Raw genomic sequence first — 27,884 nt, forward strand, 5'->3', positions numbered from 1 at the left:
AGACTTGACAAATACACGTCTAGGCTTTAGTAACTAGTCTAAATAAAAGTGTAGTCGTAATTATGAAAATATAGGCTATTTTAAATGGATAGTGCACCCCAAAATTTTAATTATTTACTCAAACTCATGCCATCCCAGATCTTAATTGATTTCTTTATTTAGAAGAAAAACGCCCTCCTCCTAAGGTCAGTCTACTACATCTGGGGATGGCATGAGTGAGTAAATGATTTTAATTTTTGGGTGTTCTATCCCTTTAATAATAATAATATTCTAGTAAAGTAAAATAGCCTACTTCAAGTCCAAATAAACACTGCATTGTGTAAAAGATTGGTGTATGTCACAGATTTTAAGATAAATAGTTTTCCTCAACTTTATTTTGTTATTCAAAGTGAGATTTGTATTAGATGCAAATTGCTGTCAACATGCAAATTAACAGCGCATATCTACACTTGTAACGCAAACTAATAGCCAAAAGCCCAAACCCCAAAAAGCAGAAAACCACTATGATAAAGAAAAGCTTCTGCCTTTATAGTATATTAATATTTAGTAACCTATGTATTGTTGTGCATGTGTTGGACACCTGTTTACAATACATGCACATTCAGACAGCGAGACAAGAATTTCCATGCCAGTAGGTCAGTATGGTTTTTCTTCCAATCAGAACTACACAAATCTGCAAATGAAGCATCAATTTCTCTATTCTCTCTCATTTTTTTTTTTTTTGTAACTTGGCCGTTAACATTGATATACACTGGATGCTACCAACATCAAATGGTGATGATGGTTTAACGTGAAAAACAGTGTTTTTGGAATGAAAATAGTGTTGCATAAGAAATTCCACATGAAAGAAATAAAGCTGAACGAGGTGCAAAGGTTAAACACGTTAATCTGTGTAAGCTAATAAAGCTTTGGAACCTGTGCATCCATGAGAGTATGGATGGAGGATATGCACTTACCAAGAAACCTCCACATATACTCTGCTACCTTGTTGGCTGCTCATGTACTGTCTACTGGCGAGACCTAAATAGTTTTGAACTACTGTGTAATAGTTTTAATATCATTTTTATGAGTTTCTTCTATGTATTATTTTCTTGAAATGAGTACACTACAATGGAAGTGTCTTAATGATTCTTCTAAATAACTAACATCTATACAGTTACAGATTATGGCTTCTTATAAGATAACATCAAGCAAACACGCATGGTAAAACCCGATGTCAGCCCTTAAAGGGATAAAATGTACTCGCCCTCATGTTGTTCCAAACCTGTATGAATTTGTCTTCTGTTGAACACAAAATAAGATATTTGGAAGAATTTTGGTAACCAAACAGTTGACGGAACCACCGACTTCCATACAGTTTGTTTCCTCCATGCTATGGGAGTCAATGGCTACCATCAACTGTTTGGTTACCAACATTCTTCAAATTTTCGTCTTTTGTGTTCAACAGAATAAACTCTTTTTTGGGTGAACTGTTGCTTTAAGCAACTCACCAACCTGAGTTAATTATCTGCTGAGCATTTCTGTAAAACAATACCCTTGCCTTGGTTGTTTGATTGATTCAGAGAAAGAAAAAAGGAGGGGCATTATTACAAGCTTAAAAAAACCTGTAATACTCATACGCATTAACTTTTTTTATTTATTATCTTTATATTAAGCCAAACCAGAGAACGAATCCAAAGCAAATACAAAGTTAACATCTATAAATAACTGTGTAATTTCAAGAGCCATCTAGCAGCTCACAAACTACAATGTTACAACATATTAATTTAAATTTTTATTCTTATAACTAATTATTTTTGTTGTTTAGATTTGTTACATATTATTACAGTCTCAAACAAAAGCATGTTGATTTCAGTCTATTTATTCAAAACTGACAAAAAAAATATATTTCTGATAATTTTATTGAAAGCTGATTAGTGGAAAAGAGCAGAATATCTGACATACACTGTTTTAGTAAATAGACTTTTGCTGTGGGTCTTCACACATCGTCTAGTTCCTCATCATTGAGGTTACATTTCCCAGATATGCCTAGATCTCAATGAATCCTTTATGAATACAACTTGAGGTGTTAAACAGCATGTTGAACTGTAGTGGAAACAGAGAGAGATTACAAAGCCCACAGTTCAAACCTAAGCAGAAACGGACATTGGTGACGTCTTAATCTGGGCCGAGAGCCAATGGATGAGAAGATTGACTCCGAAAATCCTTTAATGAATCAGATCTCCTCATAGGATCAAATTACTTAGTCAGGTAATCATAAAAACGTATGTGACCGAAGAGCCATCAGGAAGAGAAAATAAAGAAACAAATAAGCAGCTGACAATCTATTATTCTCCAGCAGTCTCTTATTTCTTCTTTTTATCCTGTGTGTTGGTGAACCAGGCATCCAGCAGCTTTTTGCTATAGTAGATCTGCCAGCCATGCACTTGAAGTGAAATAATCAAAACTAAGTACATTATAGAGACAGCAGAAAAACCAAAGATGAACCTATAAGCTTTGCCGTGTCGATAAAGTTGCTGAGCCACAGGGAACATCTCCATCCCTCCATAAAGAATAGGACCGACACAAAAAAGCCCAGCGCTGATCATTGAGATGACCAGGTAACTGATGTTGTTTTTTGGCAAAGCCATGAAACTGAAGACCGTAGGTATGATGCTCAGAAGGTACGGGTATTCCCATTGGTACGGAGAAGCCACCACTTTATGGGATACCAAGTTCAGCTGACTGACCACCACCTGTGCTGCTACAAGCAACCAGACCACTGCATGAGCGATGTTCAGCTTCTTGATCTCAGATTTCAGGGCCACACTGAGGGGATTGAGAAGGGTCAGTTCAACAGGATCAGAGTTACTGCGTTTTTTTAAGTATTTTTAGGGGGTTGTTCCCCATATATACCCCCATCATGTCTTATTGGATAACATGTTAATGAACATACTTTCATTTATCATTGATTTCACTTTTTCTTTTATTTCAAATCATTATTTGTGTTTGGACTACAAGTGCATTATGCCACATTTTTCCCAAATGAAAAACTGGATTTTCTTTGTATTCGTTTTTAGTATTATTATATTTAAAGTTTAAGTACTGTACAACCAAAATAAGCGATGTTACTCAAGGGACACTGTAAATACAAGACAATATTACAAATCATATTTTTACATTAATATCAACACACATACCTCATCTGATAGTGAGATGCCACGCGCTCGCGGTGCTGATAGTCACTTCCGTCTGTTCCTGTAGCGCGCGGTCCTGCTCGTGATGCCATGACTACCCTCCACCGTAGACAACCTGAGGTAAAAGTAAACTTTACCTGAGGTAAATTACCTCACTTCTTCAGTGAATAAGTTTATATGAGGCAAATGGTAGCCTACACTCGCATTATGGTTTAACAAGCGTACAAGATGTAACGTTAAGTATACAAATTATCACATACGTTATAAACCGCGGGAAGCAAGTAAGGTAAGTTTATTATCCTGTCGGAAATTATTTTTTGTATCTGTGGCAACTCCTCAGTGATCAACAACAATAATTAACAAATACAAACATCAACAGATTACAAACTAATAGAACCAGCATCAAACAACATCCCTTTCACAAGTCACTGCCATAGATGTAAAATGACAACTGTGATATCACTGTGATATCACAAAAAATGTATTTAACAGAGCTATACTGGAGGATATAAAAGATCTTTGTGCACGGGCAGTCCGTAATAATGGTACCCTACCTTCGACCAGATGGTTAATAACTCATATTCACCATAAAGAGGATGTGATGCATGGCTTTTCCTCACAGCTCGAAATTCACATAGTTTTATCATACTATGCTGTTGTTTACCTGCAATCTTACTGGCCATATTAACTATTTTAGAAGCAGAAGAGCTATCCTAAAATGAAAAATACGTCACAATTAACTCTCCCTCTGTTGTTCAAAAAGCATGCTTTCTTCCGAGGAACACAAATGGCAAAATGCTGGAGGTTGACAGGCTCAGTCACCATTCTTTTTAATTGCATTTTTCCATAATGAAAGTGAATGGACCGTGTCTCATTCAAAAAATCCCATTTGTGTTCTGAGAAAAAAGGCAGTATTTAGATTCAAAAATAGCCATGCACCACAGATTACAAACTATTTACACTGTGATACTTTGCAATATTTGTTGCTTTTGACCAAGTTGCACAAATTAATACGCAATATAACGACAAAGCATGTATATAATGTCGAATCTTATAAGCTTCCGTAAATACTCACCGTTCTGTCTAAAATACTGACTTCATCCAAACTATAGCAAGCAAAACTGTAAAGCCTCCATTTCAGCAATCGAAGTTGCCTACTGTTTATCCTCTTTTAGTTTAGTACAAATGATTTTGTTTTATGTTAAACTTCGCTGTAGTTTTTGTTTGTTGACGACCTTGTACTGAACTGTAAAACAGCTGGTTGATACTATATTCACCGACCCGTAGCACGATTTAACCTTTAGTTAATTATAGTTTACAAATAATTATTGACAATGCATTTTTTTTTATTCTAATGCAATGCATTTTTAGATCACAATAATAGCCACTCAATCCAGCTTCTACGGCTTTTGCTGACGCTTCCAACCGGAATAGTAACATTATGATTTCTACGAGACACAATACACGTTTATTCACAGTCATAATCGGTGTTAGAAATAAGAAGACATGCATCATCATATATCATACTTATGAACACCCATACTTTATACCTACCTTATTTCAACATGAACCAGCAGGCAACGTGAGCAAAAGTAGCCCTTCTTCTACATGTGCGTTCGCCTGGACATAATGCAATATCGCCCTCACTGGCGCGGAGTGGGAACAATCTTCTTCTCATAGATATATATATATATATATATATATATATAATGCTTCTTCTTTCCAGTTTTACGGCGGTTGGCATCCAGCTTTTTGGTGTATTACCGCCCCCCTCTGCTCCGGAGTGAATGGGAACAATGAATTGGAAAAGAGTTCCTATAGATTTGCATTAAGAAGACTGATAAAACGGATGAATAAACATACTTGGTTATTAAATTATGCATTATGTTAATTAAATAATTTTTAAATCATTATTAATCGTTTTACATTGCTGAGGTTTCCAGAAATTACACATAATTTAAAAGCAGCAGCTCAGTGTCTGGCTAAGTGTAAAACATCCAAAATTCCATAATTAATGGTCAACATAAAGATTGAAAGCAGAGATTTTTTTATTGTTTGTAAAAAATTCCCTAATTACAAATCCACACAATTTTAGATGATTCAATTTATTAAAAAACAACATTAATGGCATTAAATCTTTACTCCATATTTGTTTAACAGTTTAGCACCATTTTCAAAAATAACAAAGAATAAATTCCTTCTTTTTTTGTGTCCCACCATCTTTTTGCACATATACAAATTTAGTCATTCAGTAGTAAAACTACAAATAAATTACAGAGGTTCTTAAGACTATTTGAATGTAATTTAGAGTGTCCATGTGGCCTTATCAACTTGTATATACTGATACTGTACTTAACAATTATTTAGTACCCTTGAGTTTGTTTTGATAAACAATGATCTGATCTACTCAAATCAGTTTGGTGTGAAATAACCTAAATGTGAGGTTCAAGACATTTCAGATATGTATTTTACTGACGTTTTTAGTTTATAAGATCACTGAAAAGCAAAATACAAAAAAACATAACACTTATGTGCTCACACACTTTCTTGAAGTTCATTGAGATGGCACAATGAGAATCTAAGACAGCAGAAAATTAGTGCATATCCAACAATTTGAACATTCTTCATTATGTCAATATCACATCATTTTGCATCGATATGTAATCAGTGTGACCCCATCTATATACAATCAATATACTGTCAAACAATAGGAAATATGCAAATAAATAATGTGATAAGAGTTCTAACAAAGTGGTAACCATATGGATGAACGGATAATGTCAGATGCTGTAAGACTGTTTCAAATTATGTGTATGCATAAAACACACAAATATACTTTTCTATTCAAACTTAACAAGTGGCTCTGAACTGATGGCACTTTAGAAAAATGTAGCATTGATTTTATATGAGTGACTTTTTTCACAAATTCACATAGGATATAACAAATATCCAGAGAATGATGAGTGGACATATGGACCAGCATAAAGTCCTGCAGCTTGGTCTGATGGTAACTGTATATGAACAGTGTCTCCAACTTGTAAGGGCAGCACTGCACTTCCTGATGCCTGATCCAGGTAACTTTTTTTGTATTCATCATATGTATACATAACTGGCTCATTGTTCCTGTACAATGCCACCCATACATTGTTTCCTTTGCAATTAACATGGTAGACAAAGTAGTAAATTCCAGGTATTCTACAAGTGAAGATGCCAGTTTGAGAGTTGTAATTCTGGTTGCCATTATATAAAATCTTGTTGAAGACAACAGGTTGCCCAACTGGAGGAAATGGTGTTGTCAGCTGAGCTGTAAAAGCAGGCATGTCTATGCCATTCCTACCAATAATGGCTCCTCCAGGCTTTTCTTTCTTATAACCACCTTTTGCCCCATCTAGCCCAGGACCTGTCTCAGGAAGGATTTGCCCAATAAATGGAGATTGAGCAGGAGGTCCTGGTAGGCCAGGTGGGCCAGGAGGACCAGGTATTCCAGGTTGACCTGGGAGCCCACCAGGTCCAGGTATACCAGTAGGCCCTATTGGGCCTGGAAGCCCAGGTTTTCCCTCACCTCGCATTCCAGGTTTCCCTGGTGGTCCATATTCCCCTTTTGGGCCTGGTAGACCAGGTGGGCCTATCGGTCCTGTTGGACCCATTAATCCTGGGATTCCCATGGGGCCTGGATGACCTTTCTCTCCTGGGAATCCAACTTCTCCTTTTGTGCCAGGCTTTCCAGGGGCTCCAGGTAGGCCAGGTAAGCCTTTATGTCCATTTTCACCTTTAGGTCCTATGGGACCTGGTAAGCCTCTAGGTCCTGGTTGCCCCAATTCTCCTGGGAATCCTGGCTTGCCTGGAAGTCCTGGAGGCCCGGGTTCACCTTTTGAACCAAGTTGGCCCTTAGGTCCTATTGCACCACCCTCTCCTTTTGGACCAGGGAAGCCAATGCCTCCAGGTGGTCCCAAGTGACCTGGAGGGCCTGGAAGGCCACTTGGCCCTGGTGGTCCAATCATTCCAGGAAGACCACCATGACCCTTTTCACCTTTTGGGCCTTGGGGACCAGGCAAACCACCATGCCCTTTTTCACCTTTATGGCCAGGATATCCAGGTTTGCCAAAACCAGGCAAGCCTGGGTTGCCAGGTAAACCAGAGGGACCTGACTCGCCCCTTCCGCCTGGAAGACCTGGTTTCCCTGGCAAGCCATCCAAACCAGGTTTGCCAAAGCCTGGTAGTCCTTGTGACCCTGGTGGTCCTCCCTCGCCTGGGACTCCAGTCAATCCTGGTTCTCCAGGTGCACCAGGTTTACCTTGGCCTCCAGGAGCCCCAGGTAGTCCATTCAGTCCTGGTTTGCCAACTCCTGGAACTCCTACTTGTCCTGGTGGTCCAGGAGGTCCAGGAGGTCCCTTTACTCCTGGCAGTCCTGGGAGGCCATTCGCATTCTCACCTTTTTGCCCTGGGACACCAGGGATCCCAGGGAAGCCCTTCTGTCCAGGTTCTCCACGAGGTCCAGGTTGTCCTGGAAGTCCTTGTGCACCTGGTTTTGACACACCTGGTAAGCCATGTGGCCCAGGAAGACCTGGAGGTCCTGGCATTCCTCTTGGCCCTTCACTACCAAATGGTCCCAACTCACCCTTCGGTCCTGGTAACCCTATAAATCCAGGTTTTCCTGGTAAACCTGGCATTCCTGTCTTTCCAAATCCGGGGAGTCCTGGTGGACCCTGAGGACCAGGTTTACCTGTAGGTCCTGGGATACCATGACCAGGAAGTCCTGGAGGGCCCTGAGGCCCTGGAAGTCCCATTGGACCAGGCTCACCAGGAGGACCTTTCTCTCCTCTTGGAATGGTTTCACCTGAAAAATATGTAAGAGTCATGGTCACAGTAACGTCAACACTTCTTCATAAACTACACATTATTTGCATATCTGAAAGTTAAAATGAATGGATAAAAAGTCAATTTAATGTATTTCTAGATTCTTGGACAAAAATGTATTCAATATGAATCAATTGTATTAATTTAACCTATTGAGTGAATACAACAGAGCTAAAATGAGATTAAATAAAAATGAACTACAAATAAACCACACAAAACACTCTCCCAAACCTCATGAAAATCTGGTGGCAGGTGTTTTCAAGAGTTTAACCTATCAGGAAGATTAAAAATGCTTTCCATCAGCTAGCTTTTGTCAACATTGCAGCTTTAAGCACAAAGTGTACTTTGTCCATCTGTGACAGTCTGCACACTGTCCGTCTGATGCTATTTCCATTATCAGAAATGTCTGCAGATGTATGCACACACTGTCCATGTCCAGCCCAATTTTTGTAATCGCGTGGACAGCAGCAGAGGCATAAACTGAATGTTGATATATAATCAGACTACTAGGTGGTACTGCATGTGTCAAACTCGTCCATCCGCGCTCATCTGTGGTTGAGTATACTTTGAAAGCTGTGCGGACACAGCTGTGCACAAGACGGAATGCGGAAAGTGAAGCATACCCAGGCATTTACCTTTCATTTTAAATGGTCATGTGGAGTGAATTTTGCAAGCAAAGTAATTATTAAGGAATTTGCTAAATAACAAACCTTTTCCTACAATAGGTTTACCCATGTGCATGGGTATCTGTGGACGTTCTTTTGCATGCTGTGGAAGCAAAGGCATCTCATTTCCATATGGTAAGTGTGGCATTTCCTTTCCATGGTAATGGTGTTGGGTTATTTGTTGGGGTATCCCCTCATTGCCATGTGACAGAAGAGGTAACTGTGGCAGAGGCTGGTGCTGTTGGGGCAGTGGCTTGTGACCATAAAATGCCCCTGCATGGATATGGTGTAGCAGACAGAGGTGCTCCACCAGTACAAACAAGCGGGTGGAGAGGAGAGGCCCAGCCATGTCCTGTGAAATGGAGCACAGGAAAGAAGGTTAGTTGTCTTGGAAAAAGACAGGAAACCTAGCAGTACCCTTACACTGGAGTGTAGTGAAAGCAATTCTATGCCTTGCACATTGTTTTAGAGAAGACAGTGATATGAGTTGACACCCATAAGGACACTGTCCATTCCATGACTGACCAATCAACTATCGGTTCTCATTGCTGAGTAATTTTATTGATTCTAGTGTGCTTAAAATGTCAATACACCCTATCATCAATGGTTAATTCAGGAAAATTTCTGTTTCAACATAAAAAAAATAAATAAATTCTAAATATGTCTTTTCAGAAAATCATTGTTTGCAAGAAAAACAACCATGAATTAGGAATGTTACACCATTTTCTAATGCTACTACTCTTCAAATTAACAAGGAGCATACAGCATATATATTTTGAAAATATTTACGTGTATATATTTATATTCATGTAAATTGTATCATATTTAAATATATTTCATATATATATATATATATATACGTAACAGTTTTCTTAAATATATACATGTGTGTGTATTTATATATACATAATAAATATACACAGTACACACACATATTATGTAAATAAAAACATTTATTTTGGATGCTATTAATCGTGATTAATCGCTTTACAGCACTAATATATATATATATATATATATATATATATATATATATATATATAGCTGCCATTGACTGGTCAGAAGAAGTTTCCAAACAACTAGTAGGTGTTGTTAATATAACAAAATTGGACAGTCGTGTATTCATCTGTTTCAGATCAAGTTATGGAAGAACAAGCTGTTTATGCAGCTGTTTTTCAATAAATGGTCTTTTTGAACTGGCGTGGACACCTTAGCATCTAAAGATTTATGTTTGTATAGTAAATAAAGTTTTGTAACAATCATTTATTTCTGAAAACAAGGAAAATTGTATTATTCATGACATGACCCCCTTTACACTGCTCTTTCAACTCAATCTTTTTACTGAATCTTTTTCAAGTTATTTTATTGCAATCTGCATTATATAAAATATGTTGCCCTTACAAAGTCTGCATTGTCCCTTCAATTCAGAGCAGAACCAGGAAAAGTCTCAATATTTTTTAATCAAGTAAATAATGAAAAAAATATAAAAAGCATGACTGTGTATAAAATCACAATTTATAAATATAAGGTCAGATTTTTTTTTTTTTTAAGGGCTTGTCAAATATTTATTTCTATTCACCGATAGAAGAAATTACCCCCAAAATTCAAATCAGCATCAAATGAACTGCATTAGAACCTTCTAACAGTATATGGACTAGTATATTTTTCTTAGAACAACGAGATGTAAATATATTAATTTACTGATGACTTGAATTATCCATTTTCAAGTCTAGATAGCATCTTTTCATAATGACCAACCGATTGCACAATACTCCATATTTTATGCAAAAAGCTCAGTAAAAAAATCAATAAAATTGCACATTGAATTTAATAATATTCGAAGTTTCTTAAATCAATTATGCATTAAAAATAGTGAGTTTGTTTGCATTAACATAGACCAGCTACATAAGTATTACATTTGTTATACATAAACATGACCGTTAGAGGTCAGTAACTGCTCACATATGAATACTGTTTGGAAGTTTGTGTGTGGATCAAGGGGTCTTAACTACACATACACCATCTGACTGCAAATAATCCTGAGCAACTGCCTTTGAAATCAGTGGGAAAGCTAACAGTTTGCTTTCTGCAAAACAGAAGAAAAGGCAACCTGTTAGCATTGTATTGTATATTGTATTCAGTGTTTTGTGCATCATACATAAACCTTAAAAATGATCAGCAGATAATACCAAAATTTTTAATCACAAAAATGTAGACTGCCACCACGTGATCTTTATGAAACCTTACACGGCAAGTAACACAAATGCAAAAAAAAGTTAACACATTATCATGCCGTCTAATTATCAGAACACTACGGCACAAAAAAAAAAAATTCTTACTTTTTTGCCCATTCTTTCTTCTCTTTGAGAGCCACATCCTCTCAGGTCTGTCCTGAAATTGTAATGAATGGAAAACCCAGCCACTCAGTTACAAAGTGTTGGCTTTTTAGCACCCAGCCGACAGCTGTGCTAAAATCCAAAACGTGAGCCTAAGCCAAAGCCGACCCCAGAATGGAGGGGGCATCCTGCTTTGAGCGTGGAAAAATCTTAAAAGCTAGAATGCTTTTTAGGGAGTCAGTTTTTGATTCTAATACATGCAGACATATTGGGATCAGTGTGTGGGTGGGATGTCAGAGCTTTGATTTCCTTTTGTGAGCTACTGTAAACGGAGATCTTGACTGATCTAGCATGAATAGAACAAAAACACAAAGTAACACATAAACCATTTTTCTTGGGATGCTGCCAGCCAGGTTGACTGTGACTCCATACTTTCCACCTCTTTCACATCTCTACTCTACTCTACATCTACTCCAGTATCATCTGTTCAAACCTTAATCTGTATTCAGTTCATCTAAGGGAGAGTGTAGACCTTTTTTAAGGTATTAATGTACGCATAATAATAACAATGATAATAATGAATAAAAAATATATATACACTATCATGAATGACCATTCACAGAAAAAATTTTCACAGAAGCAATTTTTAAACTTTTTTTTATTATTGTATTTATTTTTTTAAATGAATGAATAAAGAAAAATGAATGAAGACAAATAATTTGCATTTTTTTTGGAAAATGGATTAAGCAAGCAACTGGCCTTGCAAAATGCATTTATAAATGTATTATTTATTGTTAAATTTTAAACATTTTAACTTAACAGTTCTATATATAAGTATTTGTCATTAGTCATTATTTACATTTTTATTTTTTAAATGATAATTTATTAATTCAATAGTTATTTTATGGTGCATTCTTAGACTACATCACATCCTTTGACATTCATTCACTCATTAGTTCCCTCATTCATTGGGCACTGAACACAAACCAAAGATTTCATTCCTCAGGAATGAATTTCATTCCTCAGGCCTCTCTAATTTATGACTCCACCCAGTGATTTGTTTTCAGAGGATCCTGTGTCATTACTGGTGCTGACTATGTTCAGTCTAGAACTCTCACTTTGGAAAAACAACTCTTTCTCTGTGTTCAACTACACTGGCAAGCCAACGTGAATGTCCATCCAATGTTCTATATCCAAAAATATTGTGGGCATCAAAACATTCCATTGGAAAATTTCTCAATTACTGCTGGCCATGTCTGAAAAATATTAAATGATACAGAATACCATAATCAATAGCTCTTAGTTGCATTAATGGTACACACCCAGCATAAATCACCAAGGAGATGCCAAAACAATCACAAGTGTAGCAGTTCAGGAGAGGTCATGGGGGAAAAAAAAACATGGCTCCTAAAAGCTTCCGTTCATTCTGAACCCAACAATTCACAACCTGGCCTGGTTAAATTTCCATGCTTATTTATCAGATTTACAAGACTGAAACAAACTTCTCACGTTGTTCCCTCCAGCTTACATTTGAATGTTCAAGCTTGCCAGAAAAAAAAAAGAAACAGTACAGATTTTGGCGCAGAAGCCAAAGGTCAAACGAGAAATATGTTGACAGGCGAGGGTCAAAACCACAAGGACAAGCAACTGGCACAACAGCAACCATCCACTGCAGAGAGCAGGAACCAATGTTTTCCTCTGCTCTTTTGGCCAAAATTTCGAACCGCAGCATTTGTTTGCTTGGTTTCATGCCACAGCTCTGTTATCACCCTGCCCCAATTCTAATATGATCAAATTTCCATTCCTGCTTTTCTGACTGCTTTCAGATGTTTCACTTCAATTCACAATAAGCAAATAAAAAAGAGCATGCGGGGTGTCAACCATATAATCAATGTTGGCATGATAAGGTTACATGCTCAGTCCTACATTATTTTAGAGCCTTTCTATGATTTTTGCCAGTAGTGTCTATTTATTTATTTATTAAAAAGCATTAATTATAATTAGGGCTGGGTATCGAGTTCGATACTTTTTAGGCACCGACCGAATTGCCTCGATACCACCGAGTATCGAAAAACGTCTTGTCGTTAGGTACCAAATTTCGATACCTAAGGGGTTAATCTCTTCACCGTCAGTGAGCCAATAATCCTGCAGCACTAGGTGTGTTTGACTAGAAACGGCGACGCGCAGATTGATCAATGTTTGACATCCGCGAGAGCGTTTCGGAAGCGCACGGAGCAGTCTGCTCTCTATATCTCGCGGTTTGTTTATTATACACACACAGACTGAAGCGCGCGTGACGCTCGCGGTCATTTCAGCGTCTGACGCCTCACTAAATGAGGACATGAACAACATCTCCAGACCTGCTCTGAAAGTCACTTCATGAGCATTTTACCATTTGATTCGAGTAAAACTAACTCATATCATATACACACAGAACGGTAAAGGTATTCCAGGCAACCCGTCAAAATAAAAGTTCGGTTTAAGCTGGAAGACATTGCGGCAGAAATATATTAATATTGTTCAGCAGACAGTACTGCTACTACTAGGCTACTATTAAAATTATTAAAACTTTTTTTTTTTAGATAAAAAAAAAAAGATAAATTAAATTAATGTTTTATGTCTTCAGTTGAAAACCAGATACAGAACACAGAATTTCTGAGGAAAAATAAAACATTTCATAAGGCTATTTTAAGTTGTTTTTATGCATTCAAATAATTAGACATACTACACCAGAATTTAATAACAATAAAACATATGGTGAAAGAAAATAAAACACCCACTTATGAAAGTGGATAAAGATTTCAAATTTCTTGAAGTCTTTAACAACCTAGAAATGATGATTCTGTCTGAGCTATGTGTTTTAAAATGAACACGCACTAATGTAAACGTAGCCTAACAGATGTGCAAACTGAAAACAATTTGAACTTTATTAAAATTATTTATTTATTTATTGTGTTGGATATATTTTGTTCCTTTGTGCAGTGGCTCAGGAGATGAGGCTTTGAGTCTGTATAAATATCAACAAGCTAAACAAATAGTTTTTTGAGATAATGTAATCTTATTAAAACTGATTTCATAAAACTGGTATCGAAAAAAGTATCGTTCAGGAACCAGTATCGAACTCAAGGTATCGGTATCGATATCGAAAATTTTTGAACGATACCCAGCCCTAATTATAATAATTATAATTATTGTTTTGTTTTTTTGTTTTTAATAAAGCGTAATTTGCCTAATTTGTTTCCAAATGCCATTTAGTTAGATTTGTCAGGAAATTTAAACATTTTAAAGAAAAGAAAAAAGAAAAAAGAAAAGAAAAAAAGGTTACCCCACCACTTTATTTTTTTTATTGCTATTTTGTTTTTATCAGAATTGTTCCAAGATGTCACAAAATATCTCATGTATTTCACCACCACACCTGTAGAAGGTAGTGTAGTGCTGTAGTGGGTTATCTAGGAGACTGACAGCTCGAGTTCTGGGTCATATTAAAACTGCACTCGAGCAAGGCAATAACGTGTCTGTCTCCATATCACTCACAGCTTGGTGTGTGATTTTGGCACAGATTCCCCTAGGCCTGGAGCCGGTAACAATTGGGGGCATCGTCAGGGATCTCGCATTATCGAGTGGGGAGAGCTGTCACGGCAGAGGTGGAGGTTGGTGATCAAGCTTCAAGGGAGGCTACTGCGCCCAGCGTCTTCCAGAGAGCGACCATCAATGGTGAAACGTCACGATGGCTCCTGTAACCCCACGACAGATGTTGATTTTCCAGATTCACAAAAAGCTTATAGTGTTGAGCACCAGTCAACTACAGTCGGTTGCCAAGGCGATTTAAGATGGCAGCGAGAGTATGGAAGGCTTCAGTGAACCAGAGCTCTATGACTTTATCATCAATTACACCAGTAGTGAAAGGTTGAAAATGATGGAAGACGAAGGTATGGCTCAACTTCTCTCCATTTAGGATCTGTTACACAAACTGACATCAGCCGATTCCAGGTCTGGTGAGGCTTATGTTTCTACCGTTCACATGTCCAGTGCACCAACTTGTAAACACAAACACCTCCCTGCTTCGGCAGAGGACGCACAGCCACATCATGTCAATTGAACCCAAAGAAACGTATGGCCCAGCTCACTGGAAAACGTTGTACTGTTTCCTGTAAAATCAATTGTGTGCCAATAGAAATGCTATTAGATTCAGGAGCCCAGTTGACTATGGTCAGCAAAACCTGGATAGATAGGGCATCACCCCATGCCAAAATTCAGCCACTTCAGTCGCTCCTTAACAGTCAGTCCTTTGAAATCTCTGTAGCCAATGGTACTGAAATAGCCCTTGAGGGATGGGCAGAGATTGACATACAGATTCCTAGCAAGCACCATGGGTCTGTGACAATCAGAGTATCCCTTTTAGTCTGTCAAAGCTGCCACTGTCCCTTGCTAGGTAGCAGCGTCTTAGCGGAAATCATCAAAGAACATGGCGACACTATGGATGTGACCGCTATCCTAACGAATTCTGTAAGTATTCCAGAGAACACCGTTGAGGCGTTGGTCTCTCTCCTTCGGAAAACAGCCAAAGATGAGCCAACACTACGTGTTGTATGCATCAGTAAAAGAGGCGTTACCATCCCCGCAGGCAAAGTCTATGAGGTCCGGTGTAGGGGGTACCAGGGAACTGCACCATGCTATTTCAGCCTCTCACTGAGAATACCTGTCCGGTCGGTTTAGACCTGTTTCCGTCCCTGGTAGACATTCCCTGGTGGTCATCAAAATGTGTTAAAATTCCCATTCAGAACTCAACCCAACACACCATTTACTTGACCCAAAGAACAGTTCTGGGTACTCTGGAAGAGATCACTGATGTGAAGCTTGTCCTGAACCCCAAGCACATGCCATGAGAGTCTGTCCAGACCTATGTAGCTCAATTAAACACAGACTCTGCCATTTCTCAAAACAAAGAGCTAGATAGACAGAGGTTGCCCGAGGCCAAAGATAAGTGGCACCCTGCAGTTGATGCATCACATCTAGCAGAGGAAGAACAGAATCGTCAGGGAAATGCTATATGAACAGTCTACTGCTTTTGCAAAAGACAATGCAGATATTGGGTGTATCCCTGGTTTACAACTGAGAATCAACCTCAGGGATGGGGAGGTCAACCTTGTATCGGGAGGTCAAAAATTATGTCCAGAACATACTTGACCGTGGCTGGATTCAAAAATCGACGTCAGCTCATTCCTCTCCGGTCATATGTGTGAGTAAGAAGGACATGAGCTTACGCCTCTGTGCCGACTTCCGGGGGTTGAACAGCAAAACCATTCCTGAACGTCACCCACTGCCACACATCCAAGCCTTGTTGGATAATTTGGGGGGCCACTCCTGGTTCTCCACACTCAATCAAGGTAGTGCTTACCATCAGGGTTTTGTCGAAGAAAGTTGCCGACACATGAAAGCTTTCAGCACACCTTGGGGGTTCTATGAGTGGGTACGTCTCCCCTTTGGCCTGACCAACGCGCCAGCGGCATTTCAGTGTTGCATGGAGGGCATATTAGCCGGTCTGAGGGATGAGTGCTGTTCCCCTTACCTGGATGACGTGCTATGTTTCTCTAAGACCTTCCATGACCACGTCGAGGACCTGAGAAGAGTGCTGTGTCATCTTTGGGAGTGCGGTGTGAAACTGCAACTGACCAAGTGTGAGCTCTTCAAACACCAAGTGCGATATTTGGGAAGGTTGGTTACCAGCGAAGGTGTCCAAGTGGATCCTAGCATTGTTGAAGTTAAAGGAGAGGAAACCAAAGAACGTCGGGGAGGTCCGATCTTTACTGGGGTTCTTGGGGTACTATCGCTCCTTTATCCAGGATTTCTCCTGAATAGCACGACCCTTGTTCAAGCTCCAAGAACATCCTGATGAGTCTCTCCAAGGTCCCACTCTTGTAAAATCTACCAAAAGAGGAAAGCGCCGTGACCACCTACCATCTAAGTCACCTATCCGTTGGTCCTCGGAGCATAGTGCGGTAGTGTCTCACCTGGTAGACATGTTGACCAATCCCCCCATCCTGGCTTACCCCGACTTTGATTTACCCTTTGTCCTGCACACTGATGCGTCTAATGAAGGCTTGGGGGCCGTGCTGTACCAGGAACAGAGTGGTAAACTCCGGGTTATTGCATACGGATCAAGGACACTCACGCCTGCTGAAAAGAATGACCACCTCCATTCTAGCAAGCTGGAGTTCCTCGCTTTGAAGTGGGCCGTGTGTGATAAGTTTCGGGATTATCTGTATTACGCCCCTACTTTCACTGTATATACAGATAATAACCCCCTTACTTATGTCCTGAGTACTGCCAAGCTGAGTGCTGTAGGCCATCGCTGGGTGGGTGAATTGGCCGACTTCTATTTCACCATCAAGTACAGGCCAGGCAAGACTTACATAGACGCAGACACTCTGTCCCGCTTTCCAGTGAGACTCACCGAACACCTGAGAGAGTACACTGAGATGAGGTGGTGTCTACCATCTGGCAGGGAAATCAGGCTGAGAGGGAAGAGGATGTGCCGTGGACTGTGGCTCTCCAGATTCGTGTAGAGGAGGATAATCTTCCTGCTGAGTGCCTGCCTGTGTTTACTCCTGAAGATATCAGAGATGCTCAGAACGGGGATGAGACCATCTGTGAATTGGTTAAATTGAAAAAGAGTGGATGGAATCCAAAGGACAAGGATCGGAGTTCAATATCAATTGGAACCCGATGGCTAATACATGAGTGGAACAGACTAAAGTTGAAAAAGGGCATCTTGTACAGAGGGTCTGGGCCCAATCAACAACGGTTCTACTGGCCTTATATGCAGCATGACATCGAGGACGATGTTATCCGCCAGTGTCCTTGCATTAAGCAGAAGCGACCTACTGTCCATGAAAAAGCACCAATGGGGTCCATTGTTACTAACGCCCCTTTTGAGTTGCTCTCTGTCGATTACTTACACCTCGAGGGGGGTACGAGTACATACTTTCAACTTTATTTCTCACTCTTGTACCACTCCCTACCACCTACAGGGGAACCCAGCTGAACGTCTGAACGGGACATTTCTTCAGATGTTAAGAACACTCCAAGAAGAGAAAAGGGCAGAGTGGAAAGATCACCTCTCTAATCTCGTTCATGCCTACAATTGCACAAGACACGAGGCAACGGGGTATTTGCCGTTTTTCCTCCTTTTTGGGAGACATCCTCGGTTGCCTGTTGATCTGGGCCCGTATTCATGAAAAATCTTAGTGCTATGAGTTGCTCCTAGTAACATAATTCTAAGAAAAGTTTCCTCTTACAATTAAAGAAAAGATCCTAGTAAAGAAAAAAGTAATTCAGAAAGCATCTTAACCTTTAAAAGAGGTCTTAAGGTCCAAAATTGTTAGGAGTACGAACGAGGACTTTTAAGAGGCTTAAGAGTTTCTTTAGCAGTGGAGAAAATGGATGAAACATGAAGAGGGAGAAGAAATGTGTTGCACACAATGCATGACAGCGAGTAAATAAGACGCTACACATTAGATCGTGCAGGGATCATGTTTGTGACCGATCTTATTTGAGACAAACTAACATCTCCGACACCGCGCAGAAATGCCATAGTGCCATAAATCACTACATTAACATATTTGGCAACTGGAAAAATGCAACTATGCAGCAGCGATGATTTGGGTCTGTACCTGACAGCACTTTCAGAACCTTATTGTGTGGCTGTTCATTTCCTATAAAATACGTTAAGTATGACAGCATGGTAAATAAAAAATTAAGAATATATATACATATATTGTGTTTGTGTGTGTGTGTGTGTGTGTGTGTGTGTGAGAGAGAGAGAGAGACAGAGAGTACGGTAAAACAGGAAAAATTACAAGTGAAAGCTTATAATAAACCCTACTCTTAAAAGCGCTCTTTTATTTCCTTCTTGGACAACAAACCAATCATAGTCTTCAAAAGACTCATAGCTAGCAATAGGGTCAGCCTCCTCACTAAGATAAAAGTTTTTGTCTTTTCCTCGCTCAGAGTTGCTCTCAGATTGGTTCTGAATCACTTTTAAGCTAAGACTCCTAGTTAGAAATTTTAAAGCTAAATTAGGAGCTCTCTAAAAGGATTCTTAGAATCTTTAGGAATACGGGCCCTGATCTTCAACCTTATTTCTGATCAGCAGGTACGGACACAGCAACAGTATGCACAGATGTGGGCTTCACGGATGCAGGAAGCATATCGGATAGCTGGCGAAAACAGTAAGAGATCCTCTGAGAAAGGGAAAAGGGACTACGACCAACATGTCAGAGAAGCTGTTTTACAACCAGGTGATCGCGTGCTAGTCAGGAATCTGTCTGAGAGAGGGGGTCCAGGCAAACTCCGGTCATACTGGGAACAACAGATCCTTCGAGTCATTGAGAGGATAAAGGATAGTCCAGTATATCGGATTCAAGCCGAAACAGGTGACCGAAACTCCTCCTCCCGGTCAGTGACTTACTGATCAGTTCTGAGGAAAGTGATGGAGGTGTTGGAAAGAAGTCACCTAGACAGAAATGCCACGTGCAACGTAGAGAGACAGCTGAATCAGATTTCAGTACTTCAGATGATGAGCAAGACATTTTCAAGTTTCTACCACCTTAGACCTTTGCCTGTGTGTATCAGAGACAGACTGTCAGACGCCACCTACCGGAACCAGAGTCTCATTGTGGATTGAGAGCGGTAGCTCCTGAGTATCAGCCACTAAGTCAAACTCCAGAGTATGAGGATGTCAGACGGACGGAACTGTTGGATTATCTGGCAGTTTCAGAGACAATACCGGTAACTCTGCATGCTAGACCATCATCATTTGTGGAGAGACAGGAGTTGCACAGGGATGACATAGTGGAGGATGGAACCTTCGACCAGCCTGAAATGGATGCTACAATTGGCCTAGCACCAGCAAGGGACATAGAACAACAAGTGAGGAGATCCACAAGGCAAGTCAAGCCCAGAAATCTTCTTATGTATGACACACCTTCTTTCCAGCCTTGGAGATTAGGAGCAAACCCTATGTGTGGAGCCCTTTATCCAATGCCTATCTTACCAGTGACTCCTGAAGTGAGTTATTACTCTCAACTAGTAGCATGGGTTTATTGAAGAACTCCTGTGCATGAGAATAAGCAGGATATTGACATCGTAAACTGACTTGATATTTTGACTAATGACTGTGTTGACGAGACTTGTGAAGAGTGAGCTATTGACCTGATACACAGTAGGGACTACAAGCAGATTTTTAGTCTCCTTGCTCTACCGTCCGATAGTTAATGTCGATCTGGATGTCAGGAGACATCTCTTTAAAGCAGAGGAGAGTGTGACGGGTAGAGGAAATAATTCTGCTGTATGAGTAAAAAAAAAAGAAAAGAAAAAAGGTTACCCCACCACTTATTTTTTTTATTATTACTATTTAGTTTTTATCAGAATTGTTCCAAGATTTAACAAAATATCTCATGTATTTCACCACCACACCTGTAGAGGGTAGTGTGGCACTGTATTGGGTTATCTAGGAGACCGACAGGTCGAGTTCTGGGTCATATTAAAACTGCACTCGAGCAAGGCAATAACATGTCTGTCTCCTTTTCACTCACAGCTTGGTGCGTGATTTGGTTTGTGCCGGCACAGATTCCCCTAGGTCTGGAGCCGGTAACAAAAACATACCAGGTCTGGTAAATAAATGAATAAGTTAATCAGTAAAACTTTGTATATTGTGAACGCGTCTATAGAACATAACATTAATCTACTTGCCATGCTCTAAAATATTGAATTGGCTAAATATTGCTTATTGTAAGATGTGAACAGTGTCAATTCCAAAAGCAAGCCAGCATGATAAAATTAATTGTTTGCAACTGCCGGTATGAGTCACTGGGCTGTAAATGTTCCTAGCTAATAACTGGTTGATAAAAAAGTTAAAATGTTCATTAAGGCCCATCTCAATATCAATATATGACATACAATTGGAAATCGCTTTAAAACGATCCAGTAGAAACGCCATGGAAATGTCATGTAAAATCATGCCAAAAGGGAACACTGCACTTTTTCCCCAGGTTGCTCAGGGGTGATAGTCAATGAAATTAAATTACCAGAAGACACTTTGGATAAAAAAGCATCTGCAATGTGCCAAGTGAAACCCAATGAGATGGAATGGACACAAAAGAGGCTCCTTTTTTAAGTAGTACTGATCATTTTGAACCGATGCATTCCTGTAGTTCAAACTGTAAATCATTGTAAAAGCTAAACAAAGGTAACGGGTTAAATTCCCAGGCAATGCATGAACTGATAAAATGTATACCCTGAATGCAATGTAAATTACTTTCGATAAAAGTGTCTGTAAAATGAATAAATGGTTAAAAAAATAAGAAAGGGTCAGCTTGGGGTGTTGCTTTCCATAACACTGACAAATGGATTCATGATGCAGTATTTTGGAGCTGCTGTTTCAGATTTGGCTACTGAATTTGAAGAACTTTATGATTCTTTACAGTCAGCATGACCGTGATAATGACGTGCCGACAGTAAACAGCATAAAATACCAAAAGACACACACTCACCCCCACACACACACCGCTCCGTGTTCCCACCCTACCAATTACTACAGGTCAGGCTTTCTCTGGAAATGGGAAGAGTGAGAGAAAGTTTCAAGACATTTCTCCCATGAAACAGATGTAAGTAAAATTCTCACACACAGATTCCAAGAACCTTTAACATCTATGGAACCTTTCAAATGCACAAAAGTTTCTATATAGTGGAATAAGGTTCTTCAGATTATTAAAATGTTCTTTAGACATAAAAATTGTTATTTTAAGAACTGTTCACTGAATGGATCCTTGATGGCACAAAAATGGTGCATCGCTGTGAAAAGCCCTTTCCAGAACTTTCACCCTCCCTTTTCCTCTCTGAGGAAATGAGCTATCAATCTCCACCTGAAGTGCTGAGACCATCTTTCAAAAAGCAACTCAAGACACACCACTTCTGGAAGCAATTCACCACCAAAAAACCACTCTGCATTTCTCCTCTTCTCTAGCTTGCTTCCTAATCTAGTTGTCAAATAAACCTGGCATTGAATGTAATGAATATTGTAGTCTCTTTGTCAAATTTTATAAGTTGCTTTGGATAAAAGCATGTGGTAAATGCACAAATGTAAATGTTTTGGAATTCAGTGTGGTGGCGTTCTTGCTGGTGTGATATTGCTGTAATACACTGAGGTTGAGTTGCATTTATTCCACAGGACAGTGGAATGCAGAATCAGCTGACAGAACGGACCGTGAGCCAGAACTGCTGTAAAACACATTCTCTCACCCACTCACTCACTCTTCTCTCTTTGGTCAAAGGGAAGTTTTTCATGTAACCATATGTTTTTGTCTATGAGGAATAAGAGATTTTGGGCAGTATATAAACCATGATGAGGTAGCAGAAAGCCTTTCTGTCTCCTGTATAAAAATGGAATAAGTGTCATTTGTGCCTGAAAAGGTCAGGAAAAAATACTTAAATGTTTAAACGTTTTTTATCATTTCATTTGGAAAGGTTATGGCTGACCTTTCAAGAAAATAGTTGTTTCCATCTCAGCCACTTGGTACTAAAACGGCTTTTCATACAAGGTCACTGTTTAGTCTTATTTGAACTTATCCTAACATGAGTAGAAGGGCAGTTTTTTACGCATATTTCAAAAATTAATTGTATTCTGAAGCACAGTATAAAAACTTAAATGAGATATTTGAAAAAGAACTTACAGATACCTCCAAGTTATTGATTACTGGTGTTATTCTGGCACCTGGTGCTAATTTCTTTAATAATACTAATAATAATAATAAATTACATTTATATAGTGCTTTATAGGCACTCAAAGCATTTTACATTGTGAGGGGGATCTCCTCATTCACCACAAGTGTGCAGCATCCAACTGTACGATGTGACAGCAGCCATAGTGCTCCAGAACACCCACCACACATCAGCTTATTGGTGGAGAGGAGACCAGCAAATAAGTAGATATGGGGATGGTGGCCATGACAGTCAGAAGCCAATGGGCAAATTTGGCCAGGATGCCGAGGTCACACCTCTACTCTTTTCGAAAGACATCCTGGGATTTTTAATGACCACAGAGAGTCAACACCTCGGTTTAACGTCTCATCCGAAGAACAGTGCTTTTTGACAGTATGGTGTCCCTGTCACTATACTGGGGCGCTAGGACCCACATAGACCACAGAGTGAGCACCCCCTGCTAGCCTCACTAACAGCTCTTCCAGCAGCAACCTAGTTTTCCCAGGAGGTCTCCCATCCAGGTACTGACCAGGCTCAAACCTGCTTAGCTTCAGTGAGCAACCTGTCTTGGGCTGCAGGGTGATATGGCTGTGGCTTTAATTATATGACAAACCCTCTTTAACTGGCAGCATTCCTCTAATTTTCATTGAAACTGCAAGATGGCGGGCTGCCCTTAGGTGATTGAAACCCTGTGACAGCAGATTGTCCTGATGAAGGCCAATAGCTGCCATAGCAAGAGAAGTTGTTCATTCCAAATCTGATTTCTAGAATATTGCAGCTTTACTATGTCACATTTAAGTCCCCCCAAAAGGCTGGTTGTCCAGAAGACAAATGCACGAGAAGACAGGATAATGAGGAAAATCTCAATGGGGAAACGGTTCAACACTGCAGCTGGAATTGCTTGCCAGTTCAGCGATGAACAGGGTAAAGATTTTTTTCGGCACATTTAAGAGAAGTCAGACTGAAAACGAATGTGTATAATCAAATGAAACATAACATTCCCAAATAAAATTATACATATATACAATGATATTATTTCAGTTAGCATTTGTCACGTAACCTTTATTTTTTCTATATTTTCTCAGAAACAAAAAACACAGCAAAAAAAATATAAAAGCAAAACTGGTATAATTTAAATTTGCTTCACATATTGTACATATTTAGCAGTTTTGTTTTTTACAGATGTTTTTGTTGTAATTTTGGTTAAAACGTAAAATATACCAAAAATAAAAATAAATACATAAAATATTTAGTTAATAGTTTGCTCTCAAAGGGCACCAAATCCAGGCAATGGGTTATTGTACTCCATTTCGGTGTTCAAAAACAAAGCCAAATATGCACCAATGAAATCTCTGCAGTTCTTCATGTGCAGTCAGTTTCCCAATCTCTAATTATTGTCTGAATGCTTTATCAGCACTAATAGATGGCCTCAGTTGGCTCTCATTGTTCCAGCTGGACACTGATGCTGGTGATTTATATGACTGCAAACACAGGCCAGAACCCGATGTGCGCTGGTGTGTTTGTGAGCGTATGTGTCAGATTCTAAGACCATGTCCTCTAGTTCTGGAAGCGCTCAGAGGGGAGTGGCTTTCAGCCTTCACACCGTCCCTATACCTTGATTATGTGATAGAGCTCTGGCCTTTTCCAGAGAAATTCCAAGTAATAAATGCTTACATTTTTGATCAGCCCTGGGTCAGCCTTTCAGATATCTGGCGTCTTCGAAACCAAATCTAAGTGGCAAGCCAAACCTCTCTTTAAACAGAGGATTGTTGGTCCACCACATTTTGGTGTTCTTGTTTCAGTACGATGCGGATTTGACATGAGAAACTACTGCCATGGAAGACCTGTAATTCTATAGTCTACGATGAGGAGATTTGCACGGTACACAGCATTTGGCCTTCAGATAGAGGTCAGGACAACAGCTGCATTCATGATCCAAACTACAGTATGTGCTATTAAATTAAAAATGTTTTACTTTTTCCAAATAATACGTCACAAAACATTTATATGAATGAAACAAGCCAATTCACTCGGAATCCAACAAAATCTCAAGCAAGACTCGCCTTCCTTTGATTTTTCTATTTGTGTAAGAGTGCATGGCTTTCATTCAGATAAAAAAAAAAAAGTTATAAAACACCAATCTGTTAATAGCTGGAGGGAACTGAAGGAGGAACATTCACAGGTCAGGTTATGTCTGTGACTGTTTAATGAATCAAGCTGCTCAGGACAGACCCAAATAATGGAAGAAAGAGAGACAGCAGGGTTGCCAGGTTCATAAGGATGTTGCATGGAGATAAAAGATGCTCTGCAGCTAAAGGGGGGTTTCAAGAATATCAATACAGTGCTGTAATAATTATTATTAATAATAATCATTATTACAAACACAACCCCTTCTGATACCAAAACATCACCAAAATGTCTCTGGTCGAATTGCATTGAAAATGTATTCAATTTAGCTATCAATGTCAGGCCCAAAGTGGAAAGACATGCATTTTTTCAATCCTTCTGGACTAGAGAAATGGATCAAGAGGGGAAAAGAAAGAAGAGAGTATGCCAAGCACCAAAGTTTTGCCTCAGTGTCCAGAGCTGTTCATGTGCCAAAATATCCAGCCCTGAACACTGTAGGAAGCTGGGAAAATCACGCACAGCCACCCTCTGGCTCACAGAGATGCCCAGTGCCAGGAAAATCAAAGTGAAACTAAAGCAAATGTGGCTAGAGAAATATACAAAGCGAGCTGGATAAAGAATCTTGCACAACAGCAGCAGCTGTGGTAAGCAGCAGGGTATGAATCAGCATATTCAAAAAATTGTTATCATTGCATGTTAAAATAGGCAATGACCAGCTTATTATATATATAATTAAATAGTATATATATATATATATATATATATATATATATATATACACTATATTGCCAAAGTATTGGCTCACCCCCTTCTAATGAACATGTTTGACTACTTTAGTAATTTCTATGAGTACAAATCTAGTGTGCTTCTAATTTTATAGCAACAGTTTGGACAGGACCCTTTTCTATTCTAACATGACAGTGTCTCTGTGTATAAGGCACGGTTCAAAAAGACATGATTGATTGAGTCAGTGTGGAAGAACTTGACTGGTCTGCAGAAAGCCAAGTCCTGATCCCAGCTGAACACCTCTGATGTGACTTTATATGCAGACCTTGAGCCAAAAACTCATCACCAAACACCACTGACTTCACACAATTCCATAGAATATCATTATATGCTTAAATAGAAATTACTAAAGTAGTCACACGTTCATTAGAAGGGGGTGACCCAATATGTTTGGCAATATAGTATGTGTGTGTTGAACTTTTTTTGTGACTGGAAAAATAATGTAATGTATTCACAAGGAACACATGCTGATACAATATTTTACACCCAAGGATAACTGGGTGGGGAAAAAAAGTAAAATGAAGTGTCCATAATTCGTCATATTTTATTAAATACCTAAACTTTTTTCATGCCTGGAAATCACAATTTGTTTTTATTTAGTACATTTATTTATTATACAGTTAGGACCAGTTATTGTTCAAATATTAAAAGAATCAGTAATTAAAACATTAAGGAACTGGAGCTGGAATTGGAATAAAAACATTTGAGGAGCATCAAAATATTTGAGGCTCAAAGATTGCTGGGGGAGGGGGGTGGGGCACAATAGAATTACAGTCATTTTTAATATTTTATTAAATGCCATATATTTTTTCAGGCCTGAAAATTACATTTTAAAAATTCTTTAATATTTACATGTGATTTCAAATAATGTGAATCCTGAAACAACGTACACCTGCTCCACAATATAGGCAAAAAAATAAATAAATAAATAAAAAGAAAGAAAGAAAGAAAGAAAGAAAGAAAGAAAGAAAGAAAGAAAGAAAGAAAGAAAGAAAGAAAGAAAGAAAGAGGCTGCTTCGTCAAGGAACGTGATCAGACAAGAAACGTCTATCATGAACTCACATGATGTTCCTTTGCATGTACACTCCCATTCAGATCAATATCAATACTTAAAGCAATATTTCAAGTCCCTCATCATTTTATTTATTTTTTCCTCCTGCAGCACGCATTATATATATATACAACAGAACAGCACTCACCTCTCTCTCTCCTGGCCTCTCTCTGTCTCTGTCTTCTGTTTATTTCTCTCTGAGTGAGAAGTGAGGGAAGAAGATCCAGAAGACAGAAGGAGAAATGTAGTTAAAGCCTTCAGGCAGCATGGTTTCCACTTTTATGGGCAGGTGGGAGGGGCAAGGCAACTCCTCAAAGGAGGTAGGCAGAAGGAAAAGAAAGAAAGGGAGAGAGAGAGAAATGCGATCACGTCAGCCTCCACCCAGGGCATTGATGCAGTAGCTGTTAGGTTCCATTATGACACTTACCCAGAGTAGCCTACATTTACTTGTTCAAGCCATTTAAAAACTTTGAAAAACTACGTTAAATAAATTAAAATAACTTGACAAACAAGGACTGTTATTGACATTTAATTTAAGCTGACTTGCGTCAGTTTGTTTACTACCATAATTTACAAAATAACATACTAAAATATTAATAAAATGATTTATAATATTCAAAGAAAACTACTAAAACCTGCAATTTACTGTATCTTGGTCAGATTAGAAGCTACAAAATGCAAATGCTGTCATCATTTACTTACCTACAAGTTGTTCCAATGCTATATGAGTTTGTTTCTTTTGTTGAACACAAAAGACGGTATTTTGAAGAATGTTAGTCAAACAGTTGCTGGTAGCCATTGACTTTCATAGTATTTTTCCCATACTATGGAAGTCAATGGCTACCAGTAACTGTTCAATTCTATTCAATAGACAGTTGTATGTTGAACCTTTTAGAAAAAGGATTGTCTCTTAATTTGTCTATTTTTGCTCCATCAGTAACGATAATATTTTCCACTTACTCATCTCCACACAAGTAGTGTTGTTTTGACTTAATCTGGTGTTTTGAACAAATCGTTTGAGTAAATGATTCAACGACTTATTCTTACGCTCTGAATGAATTAGCCAGTGCATCCAAGATCAAGTACTGTCTAAGTACTATATTTGAATTTTAACTTACGTCATGAC

General features: G+C 39.0%; 2 protein-coding genes across 3 annotated transcripts; both read right to left on the minus strand.

Moving 5' to 3' along the window:
• Positions 1-1,617: 1,617 nt before the first annotated feature.
• jagn1b (jagunal homolog 1b) lies at positions 1,618-4,834 on the minus strand. 2 transcript variants are annotated; one of them, XM_079424740.1, is made up of 3 exons: positions 4,731-4,834; positions 3,180-3,291; positions 1,618-2,808 (listed from the first exon to the last, which is right to left on the minus strand). In XM_079424740.1, the coding sequence occupies exons 2-3, from the start codon at positions 3,266-3,268 to the stop codon at positions 2,346-2,348; spliced, it is 552 nt and encodes a 183-aa protein (XP_079280866.1). In that variant the 5' UTR covers positions 3,269-3,291; positions 4,731-4,834; the 3' UTR covers positions 1,618-2,345. The 2 variants fall into 2 exon arrangements, with proteins under 2 accessions (XP_079280866.1, XP_079280867.1); XM_079424741.1 differs by having other exon boundaries at positions 1,789-2,808; positions 3,180-3,307.
• Positions 4,835-5,208: 374 nt separating this feature from the next.
• On the minus strand, positions 5,209-27,041 carry LOC306874839 (uncharacterized protein). Its single transcript, XM_079425118.1, has 3 exons — positions 26,907-27,041; positions 8,744-9,050; positions 5,209-8,013 (listed from the first exon to the last, which is right to left on the minus strand). The coding sequence occupies exons 2-3, from the start codon at positions 9,045-9,047 to the stop codon at positions 6,104-6,106; spliced, it is 2,214 nt and encodes a 737-aa protein (XP_079281244.1). The 5' UTR covers positions 9,048-9,050; positions 26,907-27,041; the 3' UTR covers positions 5,209-6,103.
• Positions 27,042-27,884: the final 843 nt, after the last annotated feature.

This window comes from Barbus barbus, assembly GCF_936440315.1.
Source record: "Barbus barbus genome assembly, chromosome: 9".
Lineage (NCBI taxonomy): Eukaryota > Metazoa > Chordata > Actinopteri > Cypriniformes > Cyprinidae > Barbus > Barbus barbus.

Bases quoted from the DNA above. Each gene is read 5' to 3' on its own strand.
- LOC306874839 (XM_079425118.1), bottom strand. From the start codon at position 9,047: ATGGCTGGGCCTCTCCTCTCCACCCGCTTGTTTGTACTGGTGGAGCAC. The intron at 8,014-8,743 runs GTTTGTTATTTA...CATATTTTTCAG, and splicing joins TAAACCTATTGTAGGAAAAG to GTGAAACCATTCCAAGAGGA.
- jagn1b (XM_079424740.1), bottom strand. From the start codon at position 3,268: ATGGCATCACGAGCAGGACCGCGCGCTACAGGAACAGACGGAAGTGAC. The intron at 2,809-3,179 runs GTATGTGTGTTG...CAATCCCCTCAG, and splicing joins GCATCTCACTATCAGATGAG to TGTGGCCCTGAAATCTGAGA.